Here is a 17,935-nt window from a genome sequence, read left to right as displayed (position 1 = left end):
TGAATTATTTACTGCCCAAACAGATGTTTGTTCTTTCTTTCAGAGTAAGTATCCTACATTTCATCTGTTTGGATTGTGAATGAGTAAAAAAAAGGACAGTTGTGAAATTGAGCGATGACTCGAAATTAATCACAGACTTGCATTTGGGTGGGCCTGAACACGGCCGTATACTGTAGGTAGAAGTGAAACAGGTAGTGAAAGTAAAGCAACAGTTGACAACGAAAACACGAGGAGAATATTTAAAACAATATGCTATAACATCCATAGTCAAGTCAAGTCACATTCATTTGTATAGCCCTTAATCACAAAAATGTCTTAAAGGACTGCACAGGATTACAATGACACCATCTCCTAATCTTAAACCAGCATGCAGGCAAGGAAAAACTCAAAACCTCAGCGATGAACAGGGGTGGAATAGATTTAGCATTGAGTCACAGTACACAAACATAGTAAATATCAATAAAAGAGAACACTAGGTAACATGTTGACATTTGTCTGGAATGTGCATGACAGCAACGATGCCTCAAGCCTGTGAACCAGTCCAAAAAGTCCATAATAGCAACGACGCAGCTTCCCATCTCTGCTAGCTGGTCGAGCCTGAAGACTTCTTCTTGGCTCTCGGAGTCAAAAATAGACCGGCATTTTCAGAGCGGAGGTTCCGTGCAGGAACATACGGGGAAATTAAATCTGAGCGATAAGAGGGCGCAAGTCCATGCAAACATTTTTATTTTAGAAAGAGAACCTTAAGGTCACATCTTAAGTGGACTGGGGGCCAGTGCAATTTGGCCAATACTGGAGTAATATGCTCAAATTTTTTGTCTTAGTCAAGAGTTTCGCTGCCGCATTCTGAACCAGCTGCAAACTTTTGATGCTAGACATCGGGAGACCAGAAAGCAATACATTACAGTAATCAAGCCGAGAAGTAATAAACGCATGAATTAGAACCTCTGCATCTGATTGGGACAGCATAGAACGAATAAAACGAGGACATGATGAATTGAAGCAAAAATGTTCCAAAAGAACATGCAAGAGATTCATGAAAAACATTAGATTAAAAATACAGAGATCAGGCTGAAACACATCCAAACTAGCATTGATTTAAGATATGCTGAAAATATGTGTCATCTTCTTCTAAGCAGAAAAAATACTCCTCACTATTCGCTGAAAACTAGTGTCTTCTTCTGCTCAGAAAGCTGCCATTGTTTTCTTCAGCGCAGCGCAAGCATACTTTTGTTTAGCAAAAACCAGTGGTTTCTTTTTTTATTCGTAAAGTAACCTCTGCTTTAGGGTGCAAACATAACATAGTCGTCTTCCATTTGGGAGGTTGAAGAGGAATGTTGACATTGTCTTTATCCGAGCAAAAAGTGAGCATTTTGTTTTTCAAAGAAAACCAGCAGTTTATTTTGTCTTCTGACATTGTCTTCTTCAACACTTAAAGCTAGCGCACTTTTCTTTTTAAGAAGCCGTTCATTATTTTATGCTTAAAAGTAACTTATTCTATAATTACAACAGGCTTCTTCTGTGCGGAAAGCTAGCATAACTTTCTTTCGTTTGGAAGGTCAACCTGATCTATATCTAAGCATTATCTTCTTCACAGAAAACCAGCGAATTCGTCTTCTACGCAGAAAGACAGCATGTCTTTCTTAGCGAGCAGAGCTAGCGTATTTTTCTTCTTCACCAACAGCAGTATCTTCTTTCACACTTCAAATGGAACTGATTCTGTGCTGACAACAGGTATTGGGTTATTTGGGTAGAAAGTGTGGGATTCATTCTATCAGTTATATGAGTTTTGTCATTTGATCATAACGTTATTACTTCGATGAAGACATTACTTATTTAATTGTTATAAATGCACATCATATTTATCTACGTATTTTAATGAAGTATTTACTTCCTCTGTCCATATCTCATCTCATCTCATCAGCTGTACCGCTTATCCTTATTAGGGTCGGGCAGTGGGCAGGGGACACCCTGAACTGGTTGCCAGCCAATCGCAGGGCACACGGGGACAGACAACTCACTCGCTCAGTCACACCAAGGGACAATTTGGACCGGGCAATTCACCTGAAATGCATGTCTTTGGAATGTGGGAGGAAACCGGAGTGCCCGGAGGAAACCCACGCAAGCACGGGGAGAACATACAAACTTCGCACAGTAAGGCCGGTAGCTGGATTTGAACCCACGCAGGAGGTTCCCACGACCTCAGAACTGTGCCGCACACGCGCTAACCACTGCTGCCCTCCTCTATTCATATGAATGTATTATTTCATTTCAGTGTACTTTCCCCGCAGTGGTCTTCCGAATAGTTAATCTTATTTTATCATACAACCTTCAAAATCCAGCTGTGTGCAGTTGTTCATTGAGTTCCTTTCTTTTGCCCTGTAGCTTGAGTTCCCAGAAGTGCCTGTAATAGTTTCGTGTTCCATTTTGCGAATCCACGCCCTTTTCCTATTAGACAGGGGGAGAAACATTCTTGCATGCCTTTTCTGAGGGAAACCTTCTCCTTGCCCTTTGTGGGAAAACGCTCCCCTGATCAATTGGTCCGGAGTGCATTGTTTTATTTTATTTTGTAACTGTAATAAACGTCCTCAACTGAACTGCTTTCTTCAGCTCATTTTTTTTCTTCGTCCAAATAGTCGGTCCAAATTCTAAAAAGTGAACACGCAACTAACATCATCTTCTTCTGTTTTTAAGGCTGGTGTTGTCTTAAACTGATTGGAAAGTTAGAATTGACTTCTTCACCGAAAACTAGAGGTGCATAATCTTCTGTGCCGAAGGTTAACGTTGATTTTTGGATGATTTACTCATTCTTACATCAGCCGCAAAAAATCCAATCTATACTCCTGTTGAACAAAATTACTTTTTATACCTAATTTTGTGATTTCATAGACTCTGCAGAAAACTTATAGGGAGTAAAATTTAGTAATTGGTTTGGATTTGGATTGGAATTTGTGTTTAACATTTAGCTTTGCCAGCCAGTTGTGTTTTTTGTTTATGAAAAGTAATACAAACCAGAAACCTCTCTCTGAGATTAAAACCCATAATAATTCACCTTTTCCATGCTCTGCTCTCACCATCCGGCTGAACAGTTCTTATTTATTGGAGTGATGAAAACTAGTTCATCCAGGTTTGAAAAACGTCCGCTTGACCTAGTGAAGTCTCCAAACCAACTAAAGTAGATTATACGGACAACTCAGGTCTCTCCACAGGACAGATTAACATAATATAATTAGGCCTGACAACTTAATCCCTCCGGAATGACATGTTCAATCTGCGGTTGACCAGAACTGTTGGCATCCTTCATTAATCCGTTAATTATGTGTTTATTCGGATGTTCACTCCATGGTCCAGGAGATGGTTCGCATAATTGATGGTGCTTACTGTTGAGGACTTCATGTGGAGTAAGAAGATGGAAGCTATACGGTGAGTAAATTTGAGTTGTTTTTTTAACTAATTTCATATTTGTATAATGAATAGAATTTTTTTCTTAAAAATGTTTATGGATTCTGTCCAAGCTGGAGTTGACAGCTGAACTCGTACATTTCGGGGGCAAGTCTGGAATTCCGCTAGTTCTGAACTATTCCCTTTCAGTAAAAGTTCACTACTAGCAGAACTCTGATTTGCTCCCGATTAGCAACAAGGGTTAAGGTTTTCAGGACCATCGAATACCAAGTATATTTACCAATAATCTATTTTTCTTTTATTACGGCTCAACACTGATGTGAAATGAAGTGTACCCAACTTTTACAGCGATCACATGTTCATTTGACATCAGGTAGCACTTGACATCATTCACATTAACCACATTGTTGGTTTTGAAGGAACTAGACTGGTAAGTAAACAAGTGTTTCGTTCTTGCAACGGATCAGAACAACCTACAAATGAACACAATACTGCAAGTTACTTCAATAAGATTACTTGCTCATGCCAGTTCTGTATCTTTCTTTATGTTCTAGGACAATGGTTCTCTACTGGTCTGACTTCAGGACCCACCATACAACTCTAATTACAAGCTGTGACCCGAATCAAGAAAAATGTTCTTCTTTTACCTTCAGTCTCTAATGATCACCAAGCCGAAATTCAGCGATCTGCTGCAGCAAAGTCAAAGTTTTCAGGAAACTTCCCAGTCTGACCTTTCTAAGGTTTAGTTTCAAGTTATTTTATTGTGTGATGAGCTTTTGTCGTTATGGCTTTGAGGAAATTACTATGGAAACTATGCAATTTGAAAAAGTAAAAATCTGTTATCTAGTTACCTGATAATTTATAACAACGTCAAATTTGTAGCGATCGCGTAGCTGAAATTCAGCTTTCTGCTGGAACCAAGTCAAGCGCTTTCAAATTTAATCGCGTTCTTCTAAAAGAAAAACATGATGACCAGCAAAACCAAGTTATAATATTCCCTTTAAAAATAGCGTCTCCTAATGGTAAAAAAAAACATGTCGACATTCTACAACATAATATCGATTTGAATAATAAGCAAAATACATGTAGAATATGTCAAAATGCATTTTTTAAAATTATTGACTATCATTGACAAATTTGACATAACATGAACCTCACCGTAATAATCTGTCATCTTGTTGCTATGGGTGCCCAAAAAGAAACAAACATGTCGTGAAAAGCTGGAAAAGAAATTATAATAAAAATGTTGAGATTTGATCACTTTGAACTGCCCTAGTCTGTATTCATCTTTGTGATTTTTTAGCACTTGTTTGCAGTTGCACTACACTGTACATTGAAATCTAGTGGTCAAATTATACACACTGTCCGTTTGATGCTCAATTATCTGCTTTTAAAAAAAAATCCAAAACACTTCAATTCAGTAGCTTTGTTTCCGATATAACAGCATCCATATCTCATATATTTGCGTTTGGCCAAGCTCTATGTGTGTAAAAAACTGTACCGGCCTTTTTCTGTGATGCAAAATAGTGGGTGTCAACTCGCATTTGATGGGCATTATTGCTATCTAGTGTCACGAAGTGAAATTAACCCTCAGGTATGTTTTTTCTTTTATTATTTATTATTTTGCAAAGGCAAAGGCTCGTGACCCACTGAAAACGGGTCTGTGGCTTATTTTTGGGTCCCGACCCACATGTTGAGAAACACTGTTCTAGGAGAGGGATCCCCTATGAACCCCTGAGTAGCTGTCTGACCTGTTCTGAAAATCCCTCACCAGTGATTGGGCACTGTAATTTTCAAGGAAATCTGATTTCTAATTGGCGTGGAGATTTAGTGGTTGACTGAGCCTATTTTAACTCCACTTCAAATGATTACTTTCTGGTAATAACACAATAGTGACACCACAGTCACAACATAATCAATTGTCATTTTAGAGGTACATATCAAATCAAAGCTTCAAAAAGGTTGTGACCACTGATCTAGGATTATTGTACTTTACTGATTGGTAACTGTATGTTAATTGTTGCACCCTCAAGAGTCCGCTTGCGGTTACTGCATGCTACTGTTCACAGTGAATTTGACACAATAAGACAGACAAGTTATTATGTCAACAACATTTTTATACCACGTCACACACAAGCATTTATACACATCTTGACTACTGCTTCTGATAATTTAAAAGACAATGAACCATTCTTCTAATATCGAGGAGTTTCCATTAGGCCCTGGATATTCTCTAATAATAATATTCTCTAATATTTGCATCATGTTTAAAAATATTAGCACTTCTAATATATCTATATTTAGTCATACAATTCATGTATTATAATGTCAATTAATTTTTATCCTTTTTTTCTTATATCAAAGTCAACTACAGCCCTTATAAAAATAATAATGGAGCAATTTCCTGTATGAAACGTGCTATTCAAATAAATTCAGATTTAAATTGATTTGATCAAAATATCACTTTTATTTTTGTAGCCAACATCTAATTTTTCTGTTTACCCACTTTTGTTTTGTCTTTGCTTAAATGCACTTAATAACTATAAAATCAGCTGGAGTTGATCTTTTCTGTACAAATATTCCATGATTGCTTGTTTTGTGGAAATATTATGAATATTAAATATTCTCGTGAAGTGGTTCAATTCAGTAGGATCTATTTATCCACAAAGTGTGTAGATGAGGATCCTTTAACCACGAGGGTCCTAGTGACATCATTTCCTGTGGTGTGTCTTGGACAAGTACAACCTGGTGGTGCCCATCCCTCTCCAGGCCACATTCTATGTTAGAGTATTTTAAAAATGCACCCTTAACTTTTTTTCACTGCTTGTTTTTTTATTTTATTTTTTTAATCAATTTTGTGTATAACTGTAAATATTGTACAAATCAACTTGGTCCGACTTTGGAGACTTCAGTTGTGGATTGACTTGTAGATGATTCGTCGTCATCGCTCGAGCTCATCCCCAACATCGCCTTCATGCATGAGCGGAACTGAAAAAAAAAAAGGAATTTGAAAAGATTGCTTCATAGAAAAAAATTCTCCACAATAATCATTTTATACTTTCCAGAACCTTTTTAACAGTACATCAAAATATAAAAGTAAATGCATTTTAATGATCCAAATAGGTGTTTTTGATAAGATAGTTGTTTATTTTCTCAATGTTTTGATGTCCTACGATTGGCTGGCAACCCGTCCCAGTCCAACTGCCCAAAATAAGCTGGGACCCTCATGTTAGTAAGTCGCTTAAATAAATGTGTTTTTCAGCATTATAAAACGTTGTTATGATACTGCGAATTTCTTTTTGGGGGTGAAGGGTGGCACGGAATCTGGGGGTGCAGCTAAACTCAGCAAAATTACCCTAACAAAAAAAAATCATGCTCACATGGCGAAAACTTTCCTTATTTCAAATATTTTTACCATCAATTTAACTATTTTATATTTTTGTCAATGTTTTAAGTATTTTTTTCTTATTTTAGTATTTTAATGTTACATGATATCATGTCGGCCAGCACAGTAGCGTAGTGGTTAGCGCGTTTGCGGCACAATTCTGAGGTCAAGAGATCAAACCTTCCTGTGTGGAGTTTGCATGTTCTCCCCGTGCTTGCGTGGGTTTCCTCCGGGCACTCCGGTTTCCTCCCACATTCCAAAAACACACATTTCAGGTTAATTGGCCGGTTTAAATTGTCTCTAGGTGTGAATGAGCGAGTGAGTTGTCTGTCCCTATGTCACTGCGATTGGCTGGCAACCAGTTCAGGGTGTCCCCTGCCCACTGCCCCAAGATAGCTGGGATGGGCTCCATCACCCCCACCACCCCACTGAGGATAAGCGGTGCAGATAATGGATGGATGGATGATATGGTATGATATGATATATGATATATGATATATGATATATGATATATGATATATGATATATGATATATGATATATGATATATGATATATGATATATGATATATGATATATGATATATGATATATGATATATGATATGATATCATCTATCCATCCATTATCTGCACGTCTTATCCGCATTAGGGTCATGGGGGTGCTGGAGCCCATCCCAGCTATCTTCGGGCAGTGGACAGGGGACAGCCTGAACCGGTTGCCAGCCAGTCGCAGGGCACACAGAAACAGACAACTCACTCGCTCATTCAAACCTAGGGACAATTTAGACCGGCCAATTAACCTGACGTGCATGTTTTTGGAATGTGGGGGTAAACCGGATTGCCCGGAGGAAACCCATGCAAGCACGGGGAGAACATGCAAACTCCGCACAGGAAGGCTGTCAGCTGGATTTGAACCCATGAGCTGCGCGCAGACGCGCTAACCACTCATCCGCTGTACCATGCTTATATTATATTATGTTATATTATATTTTTCAGGTGGATTGGCCGGTCCAAATTGTCCCTAGGTGTGAATGAGCGAGCGAGTTGTCTGTCCCTGTGTGCCCTGCGATTGGCTGGCAACCAGTTCAGGGTGTCCCCTGTCCACTGCCCGAAGATAGCTGGGATGGGCTCCAGCACCCCCGCTGCCCTACTGAGGATAAGCGGTGCAGCTAATGAGATGAGATGAGATTATATTAAAAGTAAAGAAATGTAGCAACATTAAAACACTAAATTAGCAAACTATCTTCCAATATAATATCTAAATATGTACACTTTTATACAGCTTTTGGAGTTTTTTTGTCTTAGAGTTTGGGTTCACTGACCTGTTTTTTCAACTTTACAATTTGTTTTTAATACAATAAGGAAAATAATACCTAAAATCAACAATATTATTTGCCAGAAAAACAAAGATGTTGCCCTCTTAAATATTTATGTATTTTTTTAAATTTTTGTTTTTTTATTTCATTCACTTGTGTATTCATGTATGTCTTTATTTGTTTGTTTATATATGTATTTATTTATTTGATCATTAGTTTCTTTGTTCATTTCATTTGTCCGTTTGTTTGTTTACTCTTCACTCTTTTGTCATGTTTATTTGGTCTAGCCCTTAATCACAAGGAGTCTCAAAGGGCTGCACAGACCACAGATTATGCAAACTACAGACTAGTATTACACCACCCCCTGATCTAAAACCTACATGAGGGCAAGGAAAAACTCAGCATGAGGAAATTTTGTAATGGACTTTTGTGATAACAGTTTAAATTTAGCAGTAAACAATAATTAAGTTGTGCTTTCCTTTACTAAAAACAAATGATTTCCTCTGGTATTTCCCCCTTTCTCAACTTTTTTTTCTACAAACAAAACTCATTAAGTGGTTTTGAAGTTATAAGCTAACTAGTATTGTAATGCATGTTAATAATTCACATGTTCGATTAGTTTCCAACTGTTTTAGTTCACTAAAAAATAAAAATGTGTTGTTTTTGTGACAGTAAAACAACCTGTTTATTAAGAAAGATGTAGATGAAAGGATTGTAGACAGTCGAGGCCTTGGAAAGACAGGAGGGGATGGTGGCCAGTCTTAGATCAAAAGGTTCCCCTCGATTGTTGACCACCCAAACGGCGAAGGAGGCGTACGGCATCCAGCACACCAGGAAGCCCAGCACCATCACAACCACCATCCTGGTAACCTCTCTCTCCGCTTTCTGCGTGGATGCAGACTCAGCTTGGGCTTTTGCCGCCTGTTAAAAAGGGACGGAAACTTATTTTGTATCACACGTATCAAACTCATGGCCCGGGGACCAAATGTGGCCCGACACATTTTCCTATGTGGCCCGCGAGAGCTTTATATGTCTGAAAGTCATTGAAAATAAAAAGTTCAAAAGAGTGCTTTGACTAAAAACTACATTTCCACCAAAGCTTGTCAACTACGATATCTGCGAAGTGATGTATCAGTGCCACTACACGCCAGTGCAACAATATCGATGAGCAGAATAAAGAAATAACTGTCCGAGAAGATTTTGCTGTTTTGTTATACAGTTATACCTCTACATACAACATTACTTAGTTCACGGATCATTCTCGTATCAAGAATTGCTCATATCTGGAGCAAATTTACTGAAAACCAATTCATTTGCTCCTGGTCTCTGAAAAGCATCAAAGTTAATCCTGAATCGCTATAAAACATGTTTTCATGATCATTAAATATACTTTCAAAATAGTAATTGAACATAAAATCACAGTAAAATATCTGAACAACCCTACTCCCTAATAAATACCCCAAAAAAGGGATAAACATCTGCTTTCATGTGGTCTGCTTTTGTGGGGGCCGAATTGGGAAGTGCAGCTCCCGATCGCTGACCACTTCAAGCAGCCGAATGCAATCTTCTATCAACCGGGCAACACTGGGCCATTTTGCTTGTACGATATAAAAGATGAAAATAAAACAACTTTGAAGCCCCAGTCACTCGTGTTAACATCTGGAAATTCTTGTAACTTGGATTTCCTCTGGCATATCGTGAAAAATGTTTGCTCTTGGGTCTAGAGTTTTTCAATGCAACTAGAGGCAGTGGAAAGATCTGGGGGAGCGGCGAGGAAGAAGGGGGTGGTTTTTTCAAGGTTTTGTAGCGAGTGACGGAGTTTTGGCCAACCACAATTGTTACTGTTCAAGTTTTAAAAGCGCCGACCAAACAGAGGCAAGTTTTAATAATAGCACAAGCCAATAAAAGCGATTCAAAGTTTACAAGCACCACACTATGCCACACCCACCGTGTGAGCTCATTGAGTGTCATGGCGGCCTCCGTAAACATAGTCCCAGAGTCAACAAATGAGAAGGAAACAAAGCTTGCACCGAAGAAGAGCGGTACATCACTTGTTTGGACCTATTTTGGTTTTGACGAAGCGGACGTGGAACAAAAGAAAACGCCCGTTGCAGAATTTACTTTGGCGTAGAAGCTAGGTCCAGAGGAAATACAAGTCATTTGTACCAGCACCTTAAAAAGTATCATGGCATGTAAAAATGATTACAAGTAAAAGGCGAAGAAGATGCATTTTCAAAAGGACTGAGAGGAATACACTGGGGAGCCTAGGGGGCGCCAGCCTGCAAATGTTTGGGAACCATTGCTCTGGACGCTATTATTTTTGGCGGGAATAGTAGCAACAAATAAGTATTTTTTTTCAATTATTTTTGTTCCGTCTTTTACCTTTTAAATAAATGCAATGCCTCTAGAGTTTAGAGGGTATACATTTATTTTAGCTGAATAGCTTTTATGAAGAGGTATTCCTGTATTCAATTCATAACATATATATGTGTAGAGACAGTATTTCAATGCAACTGTAATGTTTTTGAGTTGAATATTTCATAAATACAAAACTGCTTTATAATAAAGCAGTAGTTACATTTATCCAACTTACTGATTACATTTAGTTACATTTATAAATTACATCACATCTTTTAAGTAGCCATTACGCTGATATGGCCTTCGGTGAAAATGATGTTGACACCCCTGTTTTTGGTGATATGAAGTCCATTGCAACTTACAGATTTCAGCACAAAAAGTAGCTGTGCGTAGCAAAAAAAGATGGTAGATAACGGTACTGCAAAGCAGAAGCAGAAGAGGAAAGTCACGTAGGACTCGTTGTTAAACTTGTTGTTGGTGGTGTACCAATCCGGGCCGCAAGAGCATTGCATTCCCTCTGGGATGTACCTGAAAACAGACGGGCGGGAATCACAAGGCTGTACGACTGAAAACACATATTTCTGAAGGTTTTCTGTACACTGTCATGTACTTACCGGCTCCACCCAAAAAGAGGGGGAAGAGAGGCCATTAAACCAAAGACCCAAGTTGCGAAGCAGCAAGCAATAGCATGATTAGGCCTGAAGGCAACGTTGCCCAAAGGTTTGCAAACAACTAGCCACCTTTCGAAAGCAACCACAGCCAGGGACCACAGGCTAACCATACCTGGTAGAAGAAGGAATAAAAAACATGAAACACACTCATTTCCATCCATTCATTATCTGCACCGCTTATCCTCAGTAGGATAGCGGGGGTGCTGGAGCCCATCCCAGCCACCCCTGGGCAGTGGGCAGGGGACACCCCGAACTGGTCTCTGTGTGCCAGCCAGTTGACGGGCACACAGAGACAGAGAAGTCACTCGCTCATTCACACCTTGTAATTGGTGAATATGCAATTTTCCATGAATTATGTGCTGTTGACTTTAATTTTGTTGAGTATTTTAAAGGTTAAAATAGTTTTGTGTTTTATCTTTGTTTTTTGGGGGATTTGAAAAATTAATTTTATGTTTCTAATGTTTTTCAGGTTTGTGTTTCTCAATTAGTTTTTTTTTTAACTGTGTAGTTTATTCTTGTATTTCGTGTTTGTAATTTGTTTGTTGTTGTTGCACTGAAAAGTTTAAAATAACTTTAAAGTTTAATGGAGAATTAAAATAACATTATAATTTAGTAAAAAAATAGATTTTTTAAAAAAAAGAATTTATTTTGTACTTTGTTTGATTTTTTTTCTTTTTTTCTTTATTTTGCTCTTCTTAAGTAATTGTGTGCACAATGTTAAATCAAATAATAAAATGATAATTGGTAATATATGGGTGGCACGGCAAATTGGTGTTTAGTGCGCAGCCCCACGGTGCGGAGGTTTAGGGTTCAAGTCCAGCTACCGCAGCCTTCCTGTGTGAAGTTTGCATGTTCTCCCCGTGCCTGCCTGGGTTTCCTCCGGGCACTTCGTTCTCCTCCCACATTTCCAAAAACATAATGTACTACTGGTTAATTGGTTGGCCCAAATTGTCCCCTAAGTGTAAATGAGCTAGTGATTTGTCTGTCCCGTGCCCTGCGACGGGCTGGCAACCAGTTCAGGGTGTCCCCTGCCCACTGCCCGAGGACAGCTGGGACGGGCTCCGGCAACCACGTGACCCTACTGAGGATAAGTGGTGCAGATAATGGATGGCTGGTAATCTATGAATTAAAACAACAATAAACATTTGAAGAGCCATTTGGAAGCCGAAAGACCATTCTTTGTATAGTGAGCCAAGCCCAAAAAGCAGGTTCTCTATAAAGAGACGGTTGACAAGAGGACTCAAGAAAGAAGATTTTAAAAATGTGTACAATATAAAAATAACTGAGTGCTGTTTTACACTATTTGTTTTTGTTGAACATTTGCTACAAGTTGTTATGGACACTATGTTGTTTATTGAGTTTTTATATAAAAACAAATAAATCAATCGTAACAATGTATGACAGACAACCAAAAATAATAACATCACAACTATTACATATTTTGACAATTTTCTTAACCTTCTGTTGTCCTCATTTTAAGGACCATTTTTTATAAAGCTTGTATGGAAATGTGAATACAAACAAAAATTTTATGTTTTCTACTCTTGGGACCAATCTAGGAAAAATTATTGAAAGTTAAATAAAAAATAATTTAGGGGATTTTCCTGGGTTTTTAACAACACAGTGGCAGGTAATTTTGACTTGAGGACAAGAGGAGGGATTTACAAAATAACATTAGATTTCTGTGCCCGATGTAAAGTTGCAATAAGGAAAGAATACAATTGACTTTATTGTTATAGATTATAACGTAGTGTACATTGTTTACAAAGAGATCTATTTGTTTCTTACCCCCAAGTGTGGCAGTGAATCCCTCGATCTTGCACGCCAGGGGTCCCAAAATCATGTATCGGAAGGCAAAGCAGAAAAAGCATGTGAAGGAGCCCACACAGGAGACAAGAAGATTCGCCACAGCCAAGTTGACCAGGATGTAGTTGAGGTGAGATCGCAGCTTCTTGTATTGAACCGTGCAAGCGATGGTGGCCACGTTGACCGCTGTGCCCACAACAAATATGCAGAACATAAAAGCTGACATGGAATAAAAAATGGCCTTGCTCCCTAAGTGGTCTTGGGGGACCAAAAACGGGCTGAATAACGTAATGTTGTTGGTCTCCAAAGGGATGGGGATCCAGAAGTCTTCTGGTAGGTCCATTGATCGACTTGTTCTCATTTTTATAACTGTTATTATTAGTATGTCAGCAAAACCAAAGCAAGAGAATGAATGGTTTTAATTTTTGAAAGCGCAGATCCTTTCTGGTCAGTATGTTTCTGCAAATCTGACCTAGCTCTGTATTTGTAGGAACTTGGATTGTACTTAGGCTTCACTTAATTAGCTTAAAAGAAGGATTTAAAGCTTTAATTTAGGCCTGTAAACAAAAGTTTAAATGCATGGGTGAACGGACATATGTGCTGCTGTATGCATGTGGTGTGCACAAGAATTGTGATCCATTTTTTATCAGCAGATTCAAAATAATGTGTATTTGTCCTAACATTGGAAAATTGAACCAGTTTTACTGCCTTGACAGAGTGCTCGAATTTAGCTCTCCCTGTCTGGCCAATATCACGTAAAATATGTCACTATAGGATTTAGAGAAGGCAGATTTTCGAAACCCAAAGGAACATTTGGTAATTTGGTATAGAATCTTTTATCTTATTTTTCTTAAAAATATTTATTACATGTTTACCATGGAGTGTCATGTCTAATTTCATTGCATACAATGTTTGACGACATTGATATGTGGTGTTCCGCAGGATTCAATACTTAGACCTCTTCTTTTTAGCATTCACATACTTCCATTAGGTGATATTATTCGCAAGTATAATATCAGTTTCCCTTGCTTCGCAGATGATACTCAACTAGGTATATCTTCCGATGGAGGAATCTGCCCCACTAAACTGTGGAAATTTGGAAGCCTGCCTCACTAAGGTAAAAAGATCTATGTCACTCAACTACGTTCACCTCAACCTTGAAAAGACCGAAATGTTAATTATTGGTCCATCTGAATGCCGTGACTTGGTCTCACAAACTGCTCTGAATAATCAAAATATCACCCAGAGTGACTCAGTCAAAAATGTAGGTGTCACATTTGACCCCAATCTGTCATTCCAAACAAATGTTGAGAATATTACTAGAACTGCTTTTTCCATCTTCGCGACATTGCTAAAATTCACCCTATGCTGTCCCAGTCTGATGCGGAGATCATAGTTAATGCGTTTGTTACTTCCCGTCTCGATTATTGTAATGTACTAAAAAAAGAGCCTTCAGCTGGTACAAAATGCTGCAGCAAGGCTTTTAACTAAGACAAGAAAGTTTGATCACATTACCCCAATTTTAGCTAACCTGCATTGGCTCCCTGTTAGCTTAGGACGTGATTTTAAGGTTCTGTTAGTATTATACAAAATTATGCATGGACTTGCTCCCTCATTCATATCTTTCAGATTTAATTTCCCCCTATGTTCCGGTCCCGAGCCTTCGCTCTGAAAATGCTGGTCTACTAGTGACAGTGAGAGCGTTCTCCGTTCAGGCTGTGGAATGCCCTGCCCTTAGATTCGACCTGCAACCTCAGTGGAACTGTTTAAATCTAGGCTTAAAACACACTTACATTCTAGAGCTTATGAATGACCTATATTTCATGTATTATTTGTTATTGCAACATCCGTTGCAGTCTGGTTATCCTGGAAGGGGGATTACCTCAGGTGCGGCCTCTTCTCAAGGTTTCTTCATTTTCTTCATGTTTCAGATTCAGATTCAGATATACTTTATTGTCATTCTAGTACACGTGTATACAGAACGAAATGTCGATACATCTGACCCGCACAGTTTCCTTGAATGTACAGATATAAATAAAATGTTGTATTGAGTTGGAGTATTGAGTACTAATAATATACTAAATAATTATGGCTATGTATAGTATTTTACAGTAGTGCAAATAGTGCAAGAGGAGCAGCTAACCAGATGTACAAAATGGGCAGTCAGGTAAACAAGTCAGGTAAACAGTAACAATAACACTGTAACAATAACACTGTAAGTACAATAGTGCAGAGAAACAGATGTGCAAGGAGTGGCTAGCTATAAAGAACTGCCAGTAGTGCAAAAAAGTCAAACAAAACCAACAGATGTACAGATTAGCAGCAGTTTAGATTTACTATGTGTTTGATTGACCATTTAACAGTCTAATGGCCAGGGGGACAAGACTATTGTGGAACCTGGTGGTCCTGCACTGCACACTGCAGTACCTCTTCCCAGAGGCTAGCAGAGTGAACAGTCCATGATGGGGGTGAGAGGGGTCTCTGATAAGGTTCTTAGCTTGGGATAGGCAGCGCTTCTGGCCAATGTCCTGAATGGAGGGGACAGAAGTCCCGATGATTTTTTTCTGCTGTCCTCGTCACCCTCCTCACACTACCCCAGTCGGAAGTGCTGCAGCCTCCACACCACACAGAGATACAGCTGGTCAGGATACTCTCTATGGTGCCCCTGTAGAATGTGATGAGGGAGGGTGGGGGCAGGTGGGCTCTCCTCATCCTCCGCAGGAAGTACAGGCGCTGCTGTGCCCTCTTCACCAGTGATGCAGTGTTCACGGACCAGGTGAGTTTGTTTGTGATGTGCACCCCTAGGAACTTGATGCTGCTGACAACCTCCACAGCCTTGTTGTTGATGACAAGTGGGGCATGGTTGGGCTGGTTTTTCCTGAAGTCGATAATGATCTCTTTAGTTTTGTCAACATTCAGGACCAGGCTGTTGTCCCTGCACCAGCCCACCAACTGCTCCACCTCCTCTCTGTAGGCCAGGTCGTTGTCGTCCCTGATGAGGCCCACCACTGTTGTGTCGTCCGCAAACTTCACGATGTGGTTTGTGGCTGACCTAGGGACGCAGTCGTGTGTCATCAGGGTGAACAGCAAGGGGCTCAGGACACAGCCTTGGGGGGAGCCCGTGCTGAGGGTGATGACATCGGAGATGTTCTGACCAATCCGCACTGACTGGGGTCTGTCAGTGAGGAAGTCCAGCAGCCAGTTCCGCAGGGGGGTGTTGAAACCCAGGAGTCTCATTTTGTCTACCAGGTGTTGTGGGATGATGGTGTTGAATGCTGAACTGAAGTCCAGGAACAGCATCCGCACATGGGTGTTCTTCTCCTCTAGGTGTGTCAGGCTCAGGTGAAGCGCAGAGGAGAGGGCATCCCCGGTGGAGCGGTTTGTCCGGTAGGCAAACTGAAAGGGGTCGAGTGAGGAGGGGAGACTGGAGGTGATATGCTCTTTAACCAGTCTCTCAAAGCACTTCATTATGATGGGAGTCAGTGCAACGGGCCGGTAATCGTTCAATGATAAGATCTGGGGGTTCTTTGGCACTGGGATGATGGTGGCAATCTTGAAGCATGATGGTACCGTGGCTTGGTCTAGCGAGGTGTTGAAAATGTACACAAGCCAGCTGATCGGCGCACTCCCTAAGGACCCGCCCTGGAATGTTGTCCGGGCCTGGAGCCTTCCGTGTGTTGACCCTTCTCAGGGTCTTCCTCACGTCAGTTGAGTCCAGGAGGAGTGCTTTTTCGTCCTGATGTGGAACCGCTTTCGCTGCAGGGGTGCCATTTTGTGCCTCGAACCTCCCAAAGAAGTTGTTGAGGTCATTCAAAAAGTCCATGCTAGTGTCCTGGTTGGCTTGTATCTGGTGATGGCCTGAATGCCTTTCCACATATCCCTGGTGTTGGTTGTGCTGAGGAAACGGTCCTGGATTTTTTGACTGTGCGATCGCTTTGCTAGTCTGATAGCACGGTTCAGGTTAGCCCTCGCTGATCTCAGCGCCTCCTCGTCACCAGATTTAAAGGCAAGGTTCCGTACCTTTAGCAATTTGCATATCTCAGCAGTCATCCAGGGCTTCTGATTGGCACGGGTGCAGATGGTTTTGGTATTGCTGACGTCTTCTGCGCATTTACTAATGTAGGCTGACACAGACATGGCGTACTCATCTATATTTATTTTGTTGTTGTAAGTGGCAGCCGATATAAACATGTCCCAATCTGTGCATTCAAAGCAGTCCTGTAGTGCCTCCATTGCCCCCTCAGTCCACACCCTCACCTGCTTCACTGTAGGTTTTTCTCTGGTCAGCAGGGGCTTGTATGCAGGAATTAGCACAACAGAAAGGTGATCTGATGAGCCAAGGTGGGGGCGGGGGGCTGCTCTGTATGCTCCTCTGATATTTGTGTAGGCCAAGTCTAATGTGTTCCTACCTCTTGTAGCAAAGTCAACATGCTGGTGGAAATGCGGGAGAACTGTTTTCATGTTAGCCTGGTTAAAGTCCCCCGCCGCAATAAAAATGCATTCGGTGTAAGCATGCTGCAGTTCACTCACAGTTCGGTAGAGAACGTCCATTGCCTCCTTAGTATTAGCGCTGGGGGGCACGTACACGGCAGTAATGATGGTAGCACTAAACTCCCTCGGTAGGTAGAAGGGTCTGCAGATCACCGTCAAAAGTTCAATGTCTCGTGAGCAGTAATTCGAGATTATCTTAGCATTTCTACACCAGTTGTTGTTGGTATAAATGCATAGTCTGCCACCCCTGCTCTTACCGGTGAGCTCGCCGCTTTTATCAGTGCGGAAAGCAGTTAGCCCCACAATGCTAACAGCGTCATCCGGGATAGATGAGTTTAGCCATGTCTCCGTCAGAATTAAAGCGCAACAGTTCGTCATCTCGCGGTTCGATGTAAGTTCCACTTGTAAATGGTCCAGTTTGTTGTCCAGGGAGCAAACGTTGGAGAGGAAAATGGATGGTAGAGGCGTTTTGAAGGGTTTAGCCTTCAGCCTAGCCGTTAGCCCGGC

General features: G+C 40.5%; 1 protein-coding gene and 1 long non-coding RNA gene across 2 annotated transcripts; one reads left to right on the top strand and one right to left on the bottom strand.

Annotated features, from left to right (window-relative positions):
- The first annotated feature begins 3,339 nt into the window (after nucleotides 1–3,339).
- Nucleotides 3,340–4,669, top strand: LOC148364411 (uncharacterized). Its single transcript, XR_015850752.1, has 2 exons — nucleotides 3,340–3,832; nucleotides 3,957–4,669. It is a non-coding gene; the product is annotated as an uncharacterized LOC148364411 (long non-coding RNA).
- An 842-nt stretch (nucleotides 4,670–5,511) lies between these two features.
- On the bottom strand, nucleotides 5,512–13,384 carry LOC148364410 (blue-sensitive opsin-like). Its single transcript, XM_088338504.1, has 5 exons — nucleotides 12,920–13,384; nucleotides 11,075–11,243; nucleotides 10,823–10,988; nucleotides 8,784–9,023; nucleotides 5,512–6,390 (listed from the first exon to the last, which is right to left on the bottom strand). The coding sequence occupies exons 1-5, from the start codon at nucleotides 13,296–13,298 to the stop codon at nucleotides 6,286–6,288; spliced, it is 1,059 nt and encodes a 352-aa protein (XP_088194630.1). The 5' UTR covers nucleotides 13,299–13,384; the 3' UTR covers nucleotides 5,512–6,285.
- Between the last annotated feature and the right edge of the window lie 4,551 nt (nucleotides 13,385–17,935).

The sequence above is a fragment of the Urocampus carinirostris genome, chromosome 6, assembly GCF_059441175.1.
Source record: "Urocampus carinirostris isolate Australia breed hairy pipefish chromosome 6, RoL_Ucar_1.0, whole genome shotgun sequence".
NCBI lineage: Eukaryota > Metazoa > Chordata > Actinopteri > Syngnathiformes > Syngnathidae > Urocampus > Urocampus carinirostris.
Note: the sequence above shows the minus strand (reverse complement) of the source record. Positions and strands in the feature narration are given on the sequence as shown.

What these genes read in the sequence shown, in the direction of transcription:
- LOC148364410 (XM_088338504.1), bottom strand. Translation starts at nt 13,298, where the DNA reads ATGAGAACAAGTCGATCAATGGACCTACCAGAAGACTTCTGGATCCCC. An exon ending in CCTCTTTTTGGGTGGAGCCG is followed by an intron (nt 10,989 to 11,074) that starts GTAAGTACATGA and finishes GTCTGTTTTCAG; the next exon opens with GTACATCCCAGAGGGAATGC. An exon ending in ACATCTTTCTTAATAAACAG is followed by an intron (nt 6,391 to 8,783) that starts GTTGTTTTACTG and finishes TTTTTTTTTCAG; the next exon opens with TTCCGCTCATGCATGAAGGC.